Raw genomic sequence first — 16,244 nt, 5'->3', positions numbered from 1 at the left:
CTCTAGATTAATATTCCCAACTCAATGGTTAACCTACGATAAAAATATATCTCTCGGAAATGAGCACCCCTAGCGGAATATTATTTTTAGAATAGTTTTTGCATTGAAGCCAATATAAAAACGAGCGTGGCGCTGAAGTCCAACAGTTTATAGCGGGAAAATCCTCGTTCACCGAATTTCGGCGAATGGGTTGGCCGCTATAGCGCGAGATCAAAGTTGTCCGTGGCTATAGGTATTATAATAGGTGTTTCTAAAAACTAAACAAATAGGCGCTTAAGTAAAACATTTTCCCAGAAATTGCCAAGAAGTAATATTTCCAACAGCCAGGACTCATAAGTAACTTTTATATAGTGCTTGTTTAAATATTAGAAAGCTGGAAACTTTTCTCGAACATAACATCGGTTTTTTGCTAAGCCTTAACATGCCAAAAAAGTTACCTGATTAAAAGGAAACACTTGTTGCATACCGTACTGCACAAGTAATACGTTTAGTTCTAAAGGAATTAGTTTTCATCTTTTTCCGAAAGATAATTTTATACGAAATGAATTAACTCTGCTCCATGAGAAGCCTTAAAATTGCCCGGTAATATAAAAATATTCCGTATAATTTTAATTATTTATACCATAAGAGGATGATAATAATAATAATATTATCTTCTTATATTTAGTTTTAGTAACATTATATATTTTACCTTAAAATATATTATCGAAAATTAACATTAGTCGACGCATTTCTTATCTGACGTAAAATTCTCATGAGGGCAAAAACGCGTCTCCAATAGCTTAAATATTACCGTTTAACCGACCGACCGGAAATAGTTCCTTCCCAGTTGAATTTGGAGAGGGGAGTAAAAACCGAGTATCTTTTATTGAAGCATCCATTGACGTAGACAAAACATTATCATATGACCTGCCGTATTTTATAGAAACACCTAACTAACAAAAATTTTAAACCTCTCAATATCTTCAAACGAATTTCCCAATTTATAAGAAAGGAGAGCGTAATCAGCGTATATATCCGGATAATTACAGGGTCGTTTCTGTACTGCAAATATTTGCAGAAACGGCAGAACGGAGGCCTTTTGTCCAGCTTTTAAGCTTTTCAATAAGCAATTAATTATTATACGAAATGCAAGCAGGTTTTGTTCCCGGCATTCAACTGAAACTTCCCTTATAAATTTACACGAAATAACAATTAAAGAGCCTAATAACGGTAAATTTATATTAATCGTATTTATTCGCAACCAAAAACTATCGCTACGCCCCCTTTGGTTCGCCATTGAAACCTAGATAGGTAGCGGCTAAAGCAGAAGCAGACGCTATTAGTTTTTCCTCATCGTTAATCGTAAATTGGACTTCATAAATAAGGATACTTGCATTTTAATATATTATTTATTATTTTTTGCTTATATTTTGATAAGATTATTTAGAAAAAACGTTCTTATGATTTTTTAATTTGGTAGTAGCAGATGCTAGAATAAAGGGGCAGCCTCGGAAAAGCTAGCACCGTTACGCCACCTAGACTCGTTTCGGTCGCGATATTAAGTAAATGCAAGTAAATTTACTAAAATTCAAAACGTAAATTTCCCTACGTAAATTAACATGGGTAAAATTTGCATAGATAAATGTTTAAAGAAATAAATAAAAACCACTATTGCACAGTAAAAACTTTTTGTTTATTAAATGCAATAGTGGTTTTTATTTATTTCTTTAAAGTTTTAAATGTACAGGACAGTTCCACAATATTTGTTAGATAAATGTTAATTTACGTAGGGTAATTATATACGTTTTGAAAACGTTTTCAGTTGCTGTGGCAAAACTACATCACATATCACCTTTTCCCTTAAGGAATTCTTAAGTTACATGAACTCCCGAGTTTAAAGAAAATCGGTAAAAATCTCCTTGGGATGTCTCCGTTGTGACAAACTAAATAAGCCTGCACAACTACTCAAGGGGATCTTAATAAGCCCATGGCAACCGGTCTATGAGGAGAATGAGATAGCCCAGAGGATCCTTGCTAAAATTGAAATTGATTTTTGTGTCCTCTGGCACCTGGTATTTTTCCCTAGACTCTTCAGGGCTCTGCAGCCTCATCTGTGTCAAGTAAAAGATACGACTATGTTCTTTGTTAAGCTCTCTAAAATCAGGTCGGAGATTTGGACTTACAATTCCACACATTGTAGAAAAACATTTTTGTAATAAACCACTCTAACATTTGTTACCCGTGGAAAATTTAAGACCAAATATCAAATCAATCAGCATGCAGTTTACGTTATTTTCCACATTTTTATTAAAATAATTTTCTTGGATCATCTCAGATTAGGTCATGTGTAGATTCTGTATTAACCTGGGACTGCAGCAGCAGATTTAAGCTTATAGCTTTGGTGCTTTTCTGTATTGCTGTTATACCCATTGAATTGGGAATAATACTGCTAGAATTACAATTACGATTTCGGTTGCCCTGGTTACGCGGGACCTGTTCTGATAAGACTGTACGAAATTAATCTTTATAATTAGGCGGTAGCGCAATCTATGTTTTGTAAAGTTGTATGGCTAAAAATAAATAATTATTAGCTAACTCACCGTAACTTGAGTTAAAAAGGATCGTGTTGACAGAATAAAATTATTTTTAAACCACTTCAAAGGTTTGTTTGTTACGAGTAATCATACATTTCAATTTCGCATCAGATTCGCGAAAACATTCAATTGCAATATAGTTGCCACCACTAGAGACAGATGCCGCCACGGTAGAACGATAAAGTTGATAAAGTCTCCTTATTAAAGAAACTGGTCCCGCGGCAGCCAGATTTAGTTGTACCTCTATTTATTCCCAACTCAATGGTTATACCGCGCTACGCAGACTTGGAATTAGCGGGAGTCTTGGGGCCAATGGCTCTTAATAAAAATCAGTGGGCTCTTAAAATAAATCATTCGAATGGGGGTTGCGGGCCACCATGGCTCTCAATTTAATTAAAAAATATTTATTAAACATTTTACAGAAATTTCTGGAACATGATTTGTACGCCGTTTTTGAAACTCTGTTTTCCTACCCTATACGAGAGCGGGATCTAGCCGAGGGGCTAACCATTCTTAGAAAGTCTGTACACCGATTACGCCGGATTACGCTTAGATTAGCACTGCCAAAGGCCGGGACTTCAAAGATTACGTGTAATCCCATTAGTACAGTCAAAGGTACGGCTCTGTGCACCGATTACGCGGAGTGATCAGCCCCTCGGATCTAGCGTTACAAATGATTATGTGTGATATTATGATATACTTGCTTGTTTTAAAGTTAATAAATGTTATGTAAGTAACGTAACCAATTTTTATTTTCCTATTTTCCCTACCTAATTTTAAATTTTTCCCCCAATTCCCCCCCCCTGGGCCAGTGGCTCTCAATAAAAATAAACTTAAGGGGGTCGGGGGCCCGCAGGGCCCCCGTAAAAAATATCACTATTCCCAAGTCTGGCGCTACGTCCCGTATCCCTTTTAGGTCTGGAGCGCCATCGCTGGAAAGGAGTACGAAACATTATTCATACGTACTATTATATTAATTAATTAATTAATTAATTATTATAAATATTATTAAATATAAATATTAAATATAGGATATTTATTACGTTTCATTCTAATTCCTTTTTTGTTTTTATAACGTAATTTGTCTCATTAACAGAAAGTCTCGCATTAGCGGTATTCTGTACCTTTCCCTTTGTTTTCCTTGAAATATAAGGTGCAAACCCCCAATATAACACAACTAAAACATTAAGCCTTGGTACACACGTGCGCGTGGAGGCAGAGATAATAAATACGCTTAAGCGTATTTATTATCTCTGGAGGAGGCTACGAACTTATAGATGCTAGCTATTTCGCGGAGAGCGACGTTTTTAAGACCAGTTTTCGCATGTACCTCTTGCAATGCCCTAAATTTGTAACGATCCGCGAAGGGGGTTGACACCGCAGAAAGGGGATAAAGTAGTTTCTCAGATAACACGGCGCGAACTTTGCCTCCAATGCGAGACTTTCTGTTTATGTCTATTTATTTTTGATAATTTATATTATAAAAAGTAGGCCTACTAATTTTAGTCATGCTCGTTACAATATTAGAATTAGTTAGACATTGGAAAAATTTTTAATTTATGAAAGTTGGACATTGACAATAATTTTAATTTCACTTAATAGATGGCGGCATTTGAGTCTTACAAAAATAAGTAAAATATTTGGTAGAATTACATGGAAATTAAAATTGAGTCGGTTCCAAGTTCTTCCTTACGTAAATCGGTTCTTGAGTTGAATCTTGACGCGAAATCCAATTTTTTTGGAAAGGGTGGCGACATCTGTGACGGCAAAACCAAACTTTAAGTATTATAATTTTTGCTAACAGAAGGCGCCACTGTAAGGCGTCTATTCACTAAAATGAAGTAGAGATACTATCGAGGTTTGAGCCAACCATGCATGGCATGAGCCAGCGCCCGAAAACATGTTGGTAGAACTTGTAGGGGGTGCGGGCTGTACACGCAAAGGTACGTCTACACTCCTACAAGTTCTACCTACACTTGTTTGAACGACAACCAATGAACGACAACGTCGTGAGTATCAAGATGTTCGTGAAATTAATTTATTTAAAATTATTTGAGCATTCACTTTGAATGCTTAAGAAAATATTTACAGTTACAATATAATTTTCATACATTTTAGAAATATTTGCTAAACCCGGGTACATTATGAAAATAAACAAGCGTTTAATCAAAAGTTCAAAACTGAAACGCGCTGTGAGCATTATTTAAAGACAAACATTTGTTTTCGTGTACCCTGCTTTACTTTAAATGTGTCTGCGTAGTCCGATTTCGCCTATAGGCTTCGAGCTTTGGAAATATAACGCCATCTGCCTTAATATCCATCAACTAAATTTGTTAAGAAATAGCAGACGACTTTTGTTTTTCGGTTGAAATTTCAGCGGTTGTGCCCAAGGTTGGTAAAATTTGGACTAGAAAAGGTGCCTCGAAAAGGGGGCTTTGATTTACCCGTCGTCTGATTCTAGGTCTGTTACTCAGCCTTCTACTGTAGTACATGACGTCACTGGTTCGAAAAATGCTAGGCTTCTCAAAGTTACAAGTGACGTCACCTGGTTCGGCCAATAGCATTTATTTTCGTACATGAGACCCCCTTGGGTTGTGCCGAGATAATTTTGAACGAGCAGACAGCTTTCATATATTCAATTTAAAACTCGGTTGGTAGGCGGCGATACTTATGACCAAAATTGAAACTACGCACGATTAAGCCTATAATGTACTAGGCTTAGGAGCATTTCAATTTAGATCAGTATTTACGATTGCCAAAACCAAAGATTATTTAAATCTCGTACCCTAGATTCGAAATACCTGCCTCGCGCGTAGTCAATAGTGTTTACCCACTTCCTGCCGGAACTCCATAGTTACCTTGGTAACTAACTATAGATAAGAGCACAGCCAACTTTGAAGACGAGCTGTTCGCACAACAGCGCGTCGTCATAGTTGGCTCTGATAGAACAATACAGAGAATGATCGAGACTGATTTTTCGGATGTCACGTGCCGGAAGTGGGTAAACACTTCGCTACAAAACCGTCTAAAAGAACGCTCTCAGAATTCGAATCTATAATTTGCTAAAACACAAGTTTCTAGAAAAGGAACAGCCTGCCATAATTATCTTTCGATTTGTTGAAAAGGAATTTGTAATATTCAGTATTATTATTTAAACACTATAGCTATTATACTACGTGTCACATTAGCTCAACAGAAATATGGCGTCATCTTCAAGTTATAAAAAGTCCCGACTCCGAAATATAAACGCGAAAGGAAAACCGTGATGAATGATCACGTGAGTCTTGCCGTTTTCATTCAAACTTCGAGGGCACTCTGCTTAACCTCTCTAATACAGGCATGTTTCAGCACCTGTAAAACTCAAAAAAAAAAACTGTTTATATACTGCTTGTCGAAATAATGGAAACTTTTCACCTGTACGATGTGCAACAAGTGTTGCCTTTTAACAAGGTAGATTTTTTTTTACCCTGACGCCATCTATTTCAAAAAATGAAACTACAAGAAAGTTTTTTTTTTATATAGGTCGTGATATAGTGCCTTTAAGGCTTAACAAAAACACGACGTTCAGTTTATAGATGAAAAGATTCCATTATTTCAACAAGCACTATATATACAGTAACTTGCAGGTCCTTGCTCTCGGAAATACTACTTCTTGGCGATTTCCTTGAAGATGTTTTATTTAAGCGCCAATTTCCACGATTTTCTGAGACAGCTTGGAATAAAATTATCGAAGTCTCCCAACATTTTATGGGAGGCTTATTTTTACAAAACAATGTCTGTTTGATTCAGAATAAGCTAAGTAGCTACATGATACTGCCTTAAATAATTAGTAATACTTCAGATAATTAGTAATATCAAAAGTAACATTATAACACTAAGTATGACAATTAACGAGATTTACAACCAAACTGATTTTCATAGTTATTGCGTAATCAAGAGGTTTTCTCAATCAGAGCCCTTTAGTGTCTAAGCCGAAACATCTGGTTTCCGATAGATAGGCGGAATATTTTTTTATCGCGCTTCAAAACAACGCCAAAGTCCCTCGCGACTCCAGTACGTGCTCTCCTTAAATTTTAATCAAAAAGTAGTCATCCAAAACGGTAGGTCGCGAGTCCAAGTCACAGCTTGAAGAGAGTATCAGTGCAGAAAAAAGGTTCGGTTAGAAAATTAGCATGAAAGCAATAGGAAGTGTCATACTTATTTTTATTGTGTTACTTATGGTAATATATATTTTATTTTACTACCATTTCTTAAATATTTACTATATGCGCTAATTTCATAGTTAAAGGGTCATAGTTACTAGAATTGATCAAATTTCATTAGTTGTAATTGGTCGTCGGATCTTCTATCATACAGTACAGAAGGCCATGGGCGCGTCAAAATTCTCAGAAGGAATTCTTCTCTTGAGAAGAGTTCTTCGAGAGAATTTTTCTCCCCGTGACAACTCGCTAAAAAGCGTCAAAAGTAAATAGATTCTTCTAAAGATGGCGGCTTACGAGAATGCCATGAACGTAATATTTTACACAATTTCACGACAATATATGAAGGAAAAAAAATATTTTATTTATAATTTAAAAGGAAATATTTCATTATAAATTAATTTAACATTCGATTTCTCTGAAATTCCTTTTCATCCACAAAAATATCATGTTTATTTTCTTCAGCATCAAGTAAAGTGATTAGAATATTAGCTGCCATTTCGATTTTTAAAATCCCCCCTTTTTGACCAAGTGAGAATGCTCGGAGGCATTCTCACTCTTCTCAAGAGAACTCGTGAGAAGATATTACGTCACCTCCTGTGAGAAGGACCGTCAAAATTTTGAGAAGTGAGAATTCTCACTATCAACCTGTGAGAAGGACCGTCAAAATTTTGAGAAGTGAGAATTCTCACTATCAACAAAAGTGGATAGATAAAATCTATCCACTTTTGCTATCAAGGGAAGAATTAGAATTTTGACGCGCCCAGAAGTTTCCTGAAATTCAAACGGCCCTTTAAAAGCAAGACTGGTGGGAAGCGGGGAATAGACTAAAGGGCCCAAGGGGGGAAAATGACTGCGAGTCTTCACACCATGTGCGCCAAATTTAAAAAAGTTCCGAAATGTACTAAATAAAATTGTAGTCAGAAATTACTCACTCGACAGTTAAAGTAATTTAGTTAAGATTTTAAATATTAATTATTAGTTATATTTAATGGCGTTTTTTAACACTTTTCAAAACAAAGAATAACAGCTCTTCCGGAAGTTCCTGTTGCATTTTCCTTGGTTTTATTAAATTTTGTGAGGGATACTGGCATCATAGAAACTTTCTATGCTGGCATCTTAGTTCTTATACCCCACCCCCGGATGCGAAAATTTCGGAATTTCTCGCCGTGAGAACTCGCTCAAAAAAGTGTCAAATGAAAATTCGTTCTCAAAATGGCAGCTAGTGGGGAGCCCTAGAACCAAAAGTGACATAAGACCCAAAAGTGTGTCAACTCTACCTTTGCGCTCGTTAAAATATTTACTGAGAGCTAGTCTCACAATAAACTACATAACCTACTAGTTGGAATAGTAGAAATTTGGATGCAGAAATGGTGTTCTGACACACTTTTGGGTCTTATGTCGCTAATGACATCACAGACACCACTTAACATAATTTTTTATACTTTATTTTTTAAATTTTTTTACAAAAGAATCCTACAAGCTCATTATTGTAAAAACCTATTCAACACACTACTACCATCTTTTAAATAGTTCATCAAATTTAACTTTGACTTTTCTATTCCGTTGCTTAACTTTGAGAAATGGGGCAACATCTTTAGAGCTATGCATGACTTTAGGTTTTAATTCAATTAATTTAATTTTTTTCTGTTTAATTGGTGGCACCATCTGCTGAGCAGTTTTTGACACTGTGCCAGCCCACTCTGTACCATCAAATAGATCCGTAACTTGAAAATTCCTCCGTGCAACTTTTGATACATTTTCACCAATAAAATATTTATTAAATAAAGAAACAATACCCCAATTATGATCTATAGTTGGTGTATTTTCACTTAATAAAATTAAGGCTTGGCGCGCGGCTTCACAGAAATGTTGTAACTCCTTCACTGACACATTTTTACTAATATTCAATTCCATTTCCAAGGGGTTTTCAATTTGTAGACAGCCACGAAGGGATTTTGAGTGATGTTGACCCGACACAAGTGAAATTACACGGTTAGTAAAATCAAATGATTCATAGAATAGAAAAAAATCACTAAGAAGTGTCCCTGAAAAAAATTTTGACAATTATTAGAATAGTCGAGGCAAGAATGTATTTATTTATAATAGAATCGTACAGGGACCCTGACCCCGAAAGTCAGGGATCCCCGTTTTTTTACCCCAACCCTAGTCAGGTCAGGGTGGCCAATTTTTTACAAAAAAATCATGTTTCCTATCCGATCATATTCTTTCAAATAACGTTAAGAAAATAGAAAATTGAAGAATGCCAAAAAAATTGTTGCGTTCTTTTTAATACTTGCTCCTGGGTTTTTTTTTCTCCAAGAGCTGTAACCCGACCCAGACTAAAATCTCACCTGTACGATCCCTAATTTACGAGGGGTGAGTCACTCAGCGCAATCAGTGTACAAGCCAGTACCTTTGACTGTACTAATGATATTACGCGTAATCTTTAAGAGTCTGCACCTTTATCAGTGTTGAATATGCGTAATCGGTGTACAGGCCATCTAACAGTGGTTAGCCCCTTGCTAATTTATAATAAGAGATAATTTCTATTTTGAGACAATAATTGGTATCATGGTCTAACATTTTCAAAAAATGAGAGGGGGAAGGAAAAAAGTCGCGGGAATGCACTTCAATTGAGTCCCTAAACGTAGGTTTCATGGAAACAATGAGATACCAGGCCAACTGGATTTATTTAGGGGAATATAAAAATCTTCTCAACATATAGCGTTTTCTATTATATTGCTCGAGATTTACTCCGAATCTGTCTCTGACATCATAGATCTCACCCCGATCGACTAGAGTTAAACTGCAAATGGAACATTCCATGAATATATTCCCTCATGTTGTTTTTCGTCTGCTAGTAATTTGAATTTCCGCGTCTTGGTCTACCATTTTGCCCAAAAAAAATAAAAGGAACACGCAAAAATTTGTAACTGTCAGTTCGGTTTTGGGCAATCTTGCAGCACAATAGAGCATGAAATTGAACACGCGAAACTCGATCAAACCAGATCCGAGCACGCAAATGGCACATCAAATTTTGATCAGAGATCTAGAGCGCTCGAGAGCAGTCAAATGGAAAACACTAATAGTCATTCTCCCCAAATAGAAATAAATAAATTTTTGGTCAAGGTTTAATAGCCACCTAAGGTTTCGGTGTTCTTGGTTGGGGGAATTTTTGCAATGTCCCGTAGAAATGTACAATTTGCATTATCCATAACTCTCTCACCATCTTCATCTGTGATAACACAAACAAATTATTGAAAACAATTCCATAATTCAGTTTTAGTCAAATTTTACCAGCTAATTCTCTCAATGACTGAACAGATGGTAAAATTGGAGGAACTCTTGTTTGTAGGAAGAAAATAACAAGCATAGATAGCTGAAAATTTGTGATGTAATGACCAGGAACGTCTTGCGTTATTCGATTAGCTTTGGCCCATTTTCTGACAGCAAAAACAAGCGGATACAGACGTTCATCGTAGTGTCCAAATATATAAATCAGCTCTGACATATAAAAACCTGTTCTGCAAAATAAATGTTTTAAACATCACCGCTTGTATTTGTTTGTAAACATAATTTTTAAATACGTACAAATTAAGAAATGAAAGATCACATTCAATGTTGGTCAACTTATGATGAAACTTTACAATTGGTACTCTGGCATGTGCAATCCTTTGAACATGAGATGTACATGGGAAAAACAATTCGAGAAAATCACCTAATATATCAACAACTCTTTTGGTAGTAAACCTGCTGTTGAGAGAGTGTTTACGATTTTGGTAGTATAAACTATCTGTAGAGTTCTGCAATAAACATGTCAGTTTCACAATTTAAAATATTTAGTAGTTTAAGAATTAGACTGTGGCTGCGTTCAGTAACTCTAAAAAAGCTCAGCACTGAGCTCAACACCCACAGGTTTTTTTTGACTTCCGGCTTTGACATCAAGTTGCTCGTTTGTTGAGCAATGAAGTCATCGGCTGAAAGAGCAGGTCTTTCCGTTGCTCAACAGTCACGTAACGGAGCAGCACGGATTAAGGCTAGCTGCAGACGCCGCAAAAGACAATATTTTACAAAATTTACAACAAGCGTAAAAAATGTTCAACAAGATCCTAACGAAAATAAGTTTTAAGATACTTCGTTGAGTTACTGAACGCAGCCCATGATTTTACTAACCTGTTTTTCAAACTGCCCAAAATCAAGGATCATATCAAGATCAGAAGAATTGCTTCCAAACCCATTGATAGACGATCCAAATGGGAGTATTCTACACGAAGGAAATAAACCAGAGAGTCCCTGTTCAATTTGAGAACAAACCATAAATTTGAGTCTCAGATGTAAATCGTCAAGTCTCTGTTTTTGGTACAAGAGTTGTAATTGATGACAGACCTGTATCACAATAAAGCATAATTTTAAAATTGTGACTGTATTATAAAGTTCAGCTTTGCTCACGGATTTACACTCCAAAAATTCTTTCGCATTTAGTTGAGAATCTTTATCATCATAAGATATCACCATTTCTGAATTTTTGTGATTTACCACATCTTTAGATTTTTTGTTGCCTGATGAAAATTTCAAAAGTCTTGAGTGCACTGGTAAAATTTCAGTTTCTTCATGTATACAATTTTTGAGGAGATTGTCTACAGCCTTTCTAGTTTCATACTGAATTAAAACTGCCTCCTAATTTTTGTAAAACATACTTGATTAAAATCAGTTATTTAAAGAAAATGACAAACATCAAAAGAAACAGAACTTACCCTAGCTGAATCCCCGGTAAAATGGTAGGCTTTAAATACAGTTCCATAGTCATTTAAAATATCACACAGTGATGGCAGTGAGTCCTTTGAATCGACTTCAATAATGACACTTTTTTGGGCTTGCTCTCGTTGTTGATTAATCATATTATCAAATGATGAAGGAATACGACATGATTTTGATGAGCAAATCATTCTAGCACTTATTAAATAACTAGGTTGGTTAATAAATGACTTGTTGACATTACAAACATAAAAACTATGTCTGTTATTAAGTTTTGTTATTCTCAAGGCTCGTCTACAGAAGAACCAGCCCATTTTTTGAAGTTAAATATTAATAAAATAATGCAGTACACAAATATATAAGACTTGACTTTGCGTCGAATGAAATATTTTTTTACAAACAAACTCTACCTATAGGCTGTATGTAGTATATTTATCATTTTTGTACATTACTTCCTATTAAATTAATAGGATTTATAAGTTAGATGATAAGAACGTGGGGAAAGATCGTGCGCCTAGCAGACGAAAGTCGGAATTTCCGACTCGGAAATCCAACCATTGAGTTGGGAATATTAATCTAGAGATCCAATAAAATCTGCTCCCCGCGAAACAAGTTTTTGAAAATTACGAATGTGCCGTCTCCTCTAAAATGACGAGAAAACGTTATCATATGACCCGTGGCGCCATCCATTATTTTGGAAGAAAACAAATCTCTTTGCCGGAAAACGCGTCTTATTTTACGAACCATTGAGAGATAGACGGCACCACGGGTAGAATGATAAAGATTTCTCGTCATTTGGGAGCAGACGGCAGTATTCTTACTTTTTAAAAACTTGTTTCGCGAAATCAAATACTGAAATCCAACATTTTGATTAAACCCGAAGATTAATATTCCCAACTCAATGGTTAACCAACATCATCATCATCCACATAGAAATCTTATAACATAGAATGATTCCGTATAAATACAAAATGGCCCAATTACATTTTCGGAGGTTTCGTCATTATCAGCCAATCACGATTCAAAGAGTGACTACGGCAATGACTCGTTGCCATCTAGTTTGAGTTACTGAAAATAATAATTTGATTTTAGATTACGTCACCTTAAGAACCCGCATTTGATTGGCCCACGTCAATCGAGTCACGGCCCCCTGCGCGCGCTCACGTGAGCGCGTGCATGTGGCCGTGAACGAGTTTAATGTAGTTTTTAAACCTGGTAGACTGTTTCTTTACTCGTAAAGATTTTTCTCTTATATGCAAACGTTTTGGATAACTATTGCGTTGTTTGTTGTTATGGCTCCTCGATGTTTCATTTCCACATGTATAAAACGATTTGCGGTGGACGGTAATGTGTCGTTGTATAGGTAAAAGTTTGATGGCGTTTTCCATTGGGACTGCTCCGAGCGTGATCAGGATTTGCCTTCTACGTCATCGCTCTACCATGGAGAACTCTGCTAGGACGGTGCTCGGAGGACTAGACTTCCAGCCCTCCCAATGGAATTCGAATTTTTCTCGGAGTCACTTTGCTTAAAAATTGCTCTTTTTTGGTTGCCCCGTCCCTCGAGTTGGGGCAGCTCGGATCAATCCGTGAGGGAGCAACAGTGCCAATGGAAGACGTGCCTCCTTTTTGGAGTTGCCCTTTTTGTCCCAATGGAACACGTTTTATATTTAGGAGCGCTCCAGGAGCGCTCAGAGGACTCCAATGGAAAACGCCATGAGTTTCCTTAAGCAATTTGAAATGTTAACAAACGGCGGGCTTTCAAATTGATGATTTGGTAAAAATTACTTCAGGAAGTTCAGTGAGCCTAGTGGAACAACAACTCAGGACTATAATTACTGCAATATCCGTTTTTTTAAAAACACTTTATTTAACATTGTAAATATCGGTCTTCGTTGAGTACTATCTTTTATGTTGTTTAACAGTGGAATGTTGAATTTAAGCAGAGTGCGAGACATATTTATCTTGACTAAGCTTCTAAGACAAAAAGCATATTATTAAATAGAAGGTAAAGTTTTGAAAAAGAAGACAATTATCAGTATGATTGTTGCTGTTTAATTCAATGACTGTCGTCAATTCGTCATAAGTGTCATTCGTTAGTGTAATGTATTTTTTCTGGGATATAATTACTCTTTCATAAGGTTTTTGTTTATCTAAGTTTCTACAAACATAATAATAAATATAATATTAATTACTTTAAATGTGAAATAGCCTTTAAATACAAAGGTTAATACTAAGGACCTTCAGTCACTGCTTCTCCCAAAACTGCCATTGACATTGCCTGCTATTTTAAAAGTTAAGCCTATGTCAGGCCTAGGCTTAAATATTTTCAAAGCAAACCAAAACGAAATCTTATTTATCTTCCTCACAATGGCATATAAATATTCCTTATAGTAAGTAAATAAATACGAAAACAAAACTAAAAGTTCAAAAAATCACTTATTAAATAAAAATCCAAAAACGTTGAAGTGGTTCATGTGAAAAACTCCAGCAAAAACCTATGGGAATTCTGCGAGCTTGGATCGGATGGATGCTGTAAAAATCCTCTGAGCTTCTACTATTTTTAACCGCCATGCTATGGCGGTCAATTAATGGCCGCGGATTGGCTGAAGCTTAAACAAAGACTATATAATCATTAGTCGTTGCTACAAAATGTCTTGGCCTCAGGTTCTCCCGTAGACGGGAGCATTCTAGGCAGGAGTATAAGATTTCTATGATCATCCAACAGCTAATGACAACCATTGAGTTGGGAATATTAATCTAGAGGTCCAATCTAGGAATATGAGTGACCCGTATCCTCCTAAGTCCAATCAAAACGTCGCGAAAGTTTAAAAAAAAAAGAATACTACCGTCTGCTCCCAAATAAAGAGAAAACTTTATCATTCTACCCGTGGCGCTGTCTATCTCTCAATGGTTCGTTCAAATAAGACGGGTTTACCGGCAAAATGATTTTTTTTTCAAAAATAATGGATGGCGCCACGGGTCATATGATAACGTTTTTTTCTCGTCATTTTAGAGGAGACGGCACATTCGTAATTTTCAAAAACTTGTTTCGCGGGGAGCAGATTTGATTGGATCTCTAGATTAATATTCCCAACTCAATGATGACAACCGCTAGATGGGTTCATCCTTGGAGGAGAGAAGGGGTCCAAGGTTCATCTGTGGTGGGGCTCTATACGTGTTTCCATAAAATAAAACAATGAAAAATTAAAAGTATAAAATATTCTTATTTGCGTTACGAGCTTAAGCTAAGTTTTAAGTACTTTATTGGTACGCGCGTTTCGCACGTGGACTTTAAATTCCAAAATCTTTATCGACTCCAGCGCGTGCTCTCGATCTTCAATATCAACTACTTAGAATGCTTATCCTGCCGTATCGCGTATCGTAAGATCACTCGGACGGCTTTGGCCCCGCCTACGAGAGAGAAAATCCTCTTTGCGTGAGCTCCCCCTCACGTGGTTGTTTGTTAAGTTAACATAGTGACGTCAAAAAAACCGTCAGCCACATCGAGACGAAAATCTGCCGCGATAAGCATTCCAAGAGAGGTATGGATTCATGTCAATAGCTACAGAGTGCTTTCATTCGAAACTCCGGACGTCACCAAGATAATTTGCATATTGATAAAAAACGGTAACTGTCATGGCGGCCACTATTAACACTACAGCTGTGACGTTACAATTTTTCAAAATCGTATCAGAGGAAAGCACTCTATAGCTAGTGACGTAATAAAAAACATTTACAAAAGACCTCCCGTATTTTATTAGCGGCCGAAAACTGTTGCTACGCCCCCTTTGGATCGCCATTGAAACCTAGATGGGTAGCGGCTAAAGCAGACGCTATTAGTTTTTCAGCATCATTATTCGTAAATTTGACTTTATAAATAATGATACTTGCATTTTAATATAATTTTTGCATCGTTTGTTTATATTTTGATAAGTTTATTTAAGAAAAAACGTTCTTATTACATTTTAATTTGTCTGTAGCAGACGCCAGATCATAGGCGCTACCACGGAGGAGCTAGCGCCGTTACACCACCTAGACTCGTTTCGGTCGCGAACAGAAACACCTATTAGCAAGATTCGCTCCGAACTCGTCGCTGACGAAAGCCGGATGCACACATAAAGCCGGCTACACAGAAAAAGCTTGCAAACGAATTTTGAGCGTGCACGCATGCGTAGTTTCCTAAACCAAGTTCGCACATGAGCAAGCAAAGCGTATAACATATCCTGGTTTTGAAATGTTTAGATGGCGCTATACGATAATTTTAGGGCGTGGCCCTTCTGAAAGCTGGAACTAATATTCGCGTTCAACGTTCTCGGGGCCTAAACCCGTTCTTGACGTAATATATAAGGGGCATCTTCTTAAAGGCGGCTATGAAACAAAAATTATAATATCAATATTAATTAATTTAAGGCTATTTGAATGAAATAATAACCAGTCAATGAGCAGTATAAACATTTTTATTGAATTAAAATAATTTGTACCATGATAAAAATTGAAATTCAACAATTAAAGGGAGTATGTACTAAATCTATATATAATGTGCCAACACGCGCTACAAGTTCTTATTAAAGTAGCTAGCGCCAGGTAGCCCAAGCTTCTGTTAAACCTGGCGTCAGAAATGTGAAATTAAGCTATCCACCATAAAATATGGAACTTAAACTCCCTTTAAATTAATGAAAATTCGTTCGTTTTTTAATCCATCCCTACCATC

General features: G+C 36.4%; 1 protein-coding gene across 1 annotated transcript; it reads right to left on the bottom strand.

The window, feature by feature from the left end:
* Nucleotides 1-8,230: 8,230 nt before the first annotated feature.
* LOC149927034 (poly(A) RNA polymerase, mitochondrial-like) lies at nt 8,231-11,923 on the bottom strand. The gene is made up of 7 exons (XM_090158242.1): nt 11,533-11,923; nt 11,228-11,455; nt 10,952-11,164; nt 10,370-10,581; nt 10,076-10,302; nt 9,921-10,013; nt 8,231-8,823 (listed from the first exon to the last, which is right to left on the bottom strand). Exons 1-7 carry the CDS (start codon nt 11,845-11,847, stop codon nt 8,291-8,293), a joined length of 1,821 nt encoding a protein of 606 aa, XP_090014368.1. The 5' UTR covers nt 11,848-11,923; the 3' UTR covers nt 8,231-8,290.
* Nucleotides 11,924-16,244: the final 4,321 nt, after the last annotated feature.

The sequence above is a fragment of the Leiobunum rupestre genome, chromosome 9 (genome assembly GCF_980474605.1).
Source record: "Leiobunum rupestre chromosome 9, qqLeiRupe1.1.hap1, whole genome shotgun sequence".
NCBI classification, from domain to species: Eukaryota; Metazoa; Arthropoda; class Arachnida; order Opiliones; family Sclerosomatidae; genus Leiobunum; species Leiobunum rupestre.
Note: the sequence above shows the minus strand (reverse complement) of the source record. Positions and strands in the feature narration are given on the sequence as shown.